The 4,342-nt window shown below is 45.6% G+C and overlaps 1 protein-coding gene across 2 annotated transcripts in view; it reads left to right on the forward strand.

Annotated features, from left to right (window-relative positions):
* P4HA1 (prolyl 4-hydroxylase, alpha polypeptide I) overlaps positions 1–3,184 on the forward strand; it is a 28,640-nt gene extending 25,456 nt beyond the window's left edge. For both annotated transcript variants that reach the window (XM_009885638.1, XM_009885637.1), the window contains exons 11-14: positions 805–870; positions 1,387–1,455; positions 2,155–2,251; positions 2,702–3,184. In XM_009885638.1, the coding sequence (XP_009883940.1) occupies positions 805–870; positions 1,387–1,455; positions 2,155–2,251; positions 2,702–2,772 (303 nt within the window). In that variant the 3' untranslated portion in view covers positions 2,773–3,184. The remainder of the gene's footprint in view (positions 1–804; positions 871–1,386; positions 1,456–2,154; positions 2,252–2,701) is intronic.
* The last annotated feature ends 1,158 nt before the right edge of the window (positions 3,185–4,342 follow it).

Genomic DNA, 4,342 nt, shown 5'->3' on the forward strand with positions numbered 1-4,342 from the left:
AATGCCTGTGGGCCAGGGAGGACCACGGTGTGCGGGAGGCCAGCTAGGCTGAGCAGCCGCCTGCCTGGCACGGCAACCAGTGGCTCCGGTGTGGGGTCAGAAAGGCCGGAGCAGGAAAAGGGGTGAGGGCCTCAAAGGCAGACCCACCCCAAGGGAGCAGGGCCAGCAGCCGCCCTCGGGGCATGCTCGGAGCCGCCCCCGCGGCAGAGCTCTGCTGTAGCATCAGTCTCAGTGAACCTGGGGCTGAAGAGCTGCCCTCGCTGTTGCTCATCTCAACCAGTGGCTCCGGTGTGGGGTCAGAAAGGCCGGAGCAGGAAAAGGGGTGAGGGCCTCAAAGGCAGACCCACCCCAAGGGAGCAGGGCCAGCAGCCGCCCTCGGGGCATGCTCGGAGCCGCCCCCGCGGCAGAGCTCTGCTGTAGCATCAGTCTCAGTGAACCTGGGGCTGAAGAGCTGCCCTCGCTGTTGCTCATCTTGGCCAAGGACAAGAGGGGATAAGTGAGTGTAATTAACTAATTAAGTTTGTGGCTGTGAAGAGGATTTATATACTCATTTTCAGACAGTACAGTTCTTACCCATTAGCAGCTTGGGCTTATGCCTTTTCTGTCCTACAGAATTTTAAAACGCCTGTTTTTTTTAAATGAAGAGAGACATTCAGACTGCATTCTCCCCTCCTTCCAAATAGAGGGACTGAATTAATTTTTCTGCATGAGTTTGTCTGCTGCTGCCTCTGCAGCTGTATGTCATTGCCTCCTCTCCATAATCAAAATGAAATGCTTATTAAATCTGCTTGCTTTTATTCACAGAAAGATGAGCCAGATGCTTTTAAGGAATTGGGAACAGGCAACAGAATTGCTACTTGGTTGTTTTATGTAAGTGATACATTTCTGTCATGTGCTAGTGCCAAAAATATCTGTCACTGCATATTCTATACTGTTGAATGATTCCATTACATTTTTTTTACTGAAGTATCTTGCAAATGAAGGCAGCCACTAACTTAGCAGTAATACATAGGGGGTAGCTTCTTACCCATACATAATGGTTCTTCCATATGTTCTTAAAGAGTATTTTTTTTCCTCAAAGGTGAGCATCAGCTTAAATTATTTGAGTATCTATTAATTTTTATATCTGCATCAGTATTTATAGCATGCGTATTGCCAAAACATTTGAGCGTGTAACATTCAGGGCCAAGGCTGGCTGTTGCCCTTTGCACAAAGTGCACAAAGGCTTCAGCCTTACCTAAGGCTGTTAATCACGCAGCCTTTGCTCACTAATTGGGAGGCAGAAATTAAGTTGTCCAATAACCTAATTCTGGTTTACTAAAACATGAATGACCCTTGGGAACGTATCTGCTAGCAACTTACCTGTGCTTTTCCCCGGCATTTCAGATGAGCGATGTGTCAGCAGGGGGAGCTACTGTCTTTCCTGAAGTAGGAGCGAGTGTTTGGCCTAAAAAGGTAAGCAGGGCTTTTTAGCTGCTGTAAACCACTCCTCTCTCCACTGACTCAAAAATGTAACAGGTGTATAAATGCTTAAAAAGAAGCTTTACAATGAGTTTATACAAAGAAGATTGGAGCACTGTTCAGGGGAGCACAGAGGTACGTACAATTAAGCGAAGTGACTGCAGTCATACAGGTGACTCCAAGGGCCTCTGATGTCCTGCGCGTTCACGCAAAATTGTGTTTTGGACTGAATTGCTTCTACTGCATAGACTCTGCAAAACAGTACAGTACTTCAAAACACATTTTGAAAATCCCCAAATCAGTAAGTAGGTTTAGTCTTGAGGCATCTCCCTGAAATTGTATGTTCCTGTTATGTTTTTTTCCTCCCAAGGGTCACAAATAAGGTCTGTCTTTGCTGGCCTGCTGCTCATTTTTAGTACATTACCTTGCTTTCCAAAACTGGTCAGAGTTGAATGAAACTGGCTTAGGGCTTAAAAAAAAAAAATAACAGTCAAGTATATATAGACACAGAAGGAGTCAAAGGAGACTCATTCCTTAAGAAAGCAAATGTATAGAATATGGAGAAGATCCTTCAACTTCAAAGGAACGTCTGAAATACAAATACACATCCCTTTGCTTTATCAATATGTGAGTTGGTGTGAGAGCGTGTTTCACGTAGGGCAAAACGCTGAGGGTTTCCACTGCAATTTCCAGGGAACAGCTGTATTCTGGTACAATCTCTTTCCAAGCGGAGAAGGAGATTACAGCACGCGGCACGCGGCCTGTCCGGTACTAGTTGGGAACAAATGGGGTAAGTACCCGTCACGTTGTTCTTGCTGCCTGGGGTCTGCTGGTGGGTTGTCTGGGGTTTCCTTTTCCCCTGGGCTTCATGGTGGAATAAAAAGCAGCCCAGAAATTAGGTCCTTTATCAAGAAATCTACTTTATATCTGTATGTGCTTCATATATCTCTCTGTATATATTATAGTAAAACAATATAGTAGCATATTTTGTTACACATATAAAATACATGTAATACTATTATCTACTTCAGTAGTCTTTCATAGTTTTGCAGTTACTGGGAGGTTTTTTCCCTCTTGGATTTATTAGACCAACTTCACATTTGTGTGTGTGTATTAAAATACTTCAGGAAATTAAGATAATCCTGTGCTTAGCTGAAAGCTGACCAATAGCCCATATTTAGCTTAAATAGAAGCACGAGCTAACCAGGTGCAGTGATCAGATACCTTTATGTCTTTGCAGTATCCAATAAATGGCTCCACGAGCGGGGACAGGAATTCCGAAGGCCGTGCACTTTATCAGAGTTGGAATGATACAGACTCCTCCTTCGTCTCTTCTGTATTCAGTTTGTGTAAAATGCACACATCTCCTACAGTTTACAATTGACTAACACTCCACTACAGGTTCAGTCTTCAGCTACACCGGTGTTTCATCTGTGGACAAAACAAACATGCTTTTAGTTCCCTCTAAAATATCCCCTTAAGGTTTTATGAACAGAATATATTGATTTTTAAGGTCTATGAGTGTTACAGAGAAAAAAAAAAAAAAAAGGACAAAATACAGATCAGGGCCACAACTAACAGTGGTGTTGTGTGTGGTGTTCCCTTCACCATCGCCCCTCTGATCAGCATGGAAAGCTGGTGATTGTTCACTTAGAGTCCTCCTCGCAACTGTCAGTCTGCTAAGGCGGGGATGATTTAATGGGAGGCTCCCTTCTAAGGAAGGCTGAATTAAACCAGCTCATCCTCAATCGCCAGACATTCGACTCCTTGCTTTTCTCCAGTGCCTGCCCGCTACTGTTGAGAGCTGTGGGCACGGCTGGTGTTTCTCTGGGGAACAGGTTATTATCAGGGTTTAGCCTGTTTTTCCACTTCCACAAAAGCCCCAGTTTTTAAACTGTCTTCCTTCTCGGCCTCTGTGGTGAATTTGGCTCTTAACCTTGGCATTGCGAGCCAGCAGTTACATACACATAGATGAGATGCTCCAGCAGTGGTGTGTCAGACACTTGCCTGCATCAGAGCAGCCTGACAACACTCACAGCCCCTCTTCCCTCTTTTTTTTTTTTCTTTAATGTTTGTCCACATAAACAGATGCTACTTTTATTCTGTCTTAGCAGTCAACTCTTACATCTGTTCCTTGGGCAGTGGGGATGGGAACGTCACCATCTTCATTAATCAAAGTAATTGTGCCTTAGGACACTGGAATTTCACATTGGTTATGAGAGTTCAGGTGATGAGGTAATACATAGTCCTCACAGAACACTCTCCACCCTCATCCTCCCAGTTCTTAACGTTTTGTGAGAAATAGATGGCCTATTTATAATCCTAAATCTTTTTAGATGCTTTTTTATTTTGCAAATGTTTTTTCTGCTGAGGCTGCTGAATGCAGGCCGCAGCGGTAACACATGGCTTTAGTCACGGGGCGACTGTTGGCTCTGGCTGGTTTGGTGTTGCTCACCTTGCGGAGCTGCCGTCACCGCCGTGCCGCACCTCCTGCCACCTCCCTTCGCCTTGGGAAGGGGCCTCCTCCCGAGGCTCTGGTGCTGCTCTTCCCACGAGCCAGGCCTGGAGCCGTTCTGATTCATGCCACCCACACAAAAAAAACTTTCCCAAAGTCAGCGGTGCCCGCACTGGAAGAACTCACTCACAGTGACTTTCAGGGACCTCAGTTTGTGACGAGTCATCTTTACGCTGAGATGAAGTTGAAACCTCTGAGGGAGATGAGACTGCGGCTGCTGTGGCTGTTGAACTTCTGTTCTGCTTGTCAGATTCCTGCGGGAGGAGTAACGGCTGTCCCCACTGCTCCCCCTAAGCAGGACAGGGAGCTTCGCTTCCCTACGCCACTTCTCTTCAACAGCAGCATTTTTAGCAAAATGTCTAAATA

This window comes from Charadrius vociferus, unplaced genomic scaffold (genome assembly GCF_000708025.1).
Source record: "Charadrius vociferus isolate BGI_N301 unplaced genomic scaffold, ASM70802v2 scaffold335, whole genome shotgun sequence".
Classification (NCBI taxonomy): Eukaryota; Metazoa; Chordata; class Aves; order Charadriiformes; family Charadriidae; genus Charadrius; species Charadrius vociferus.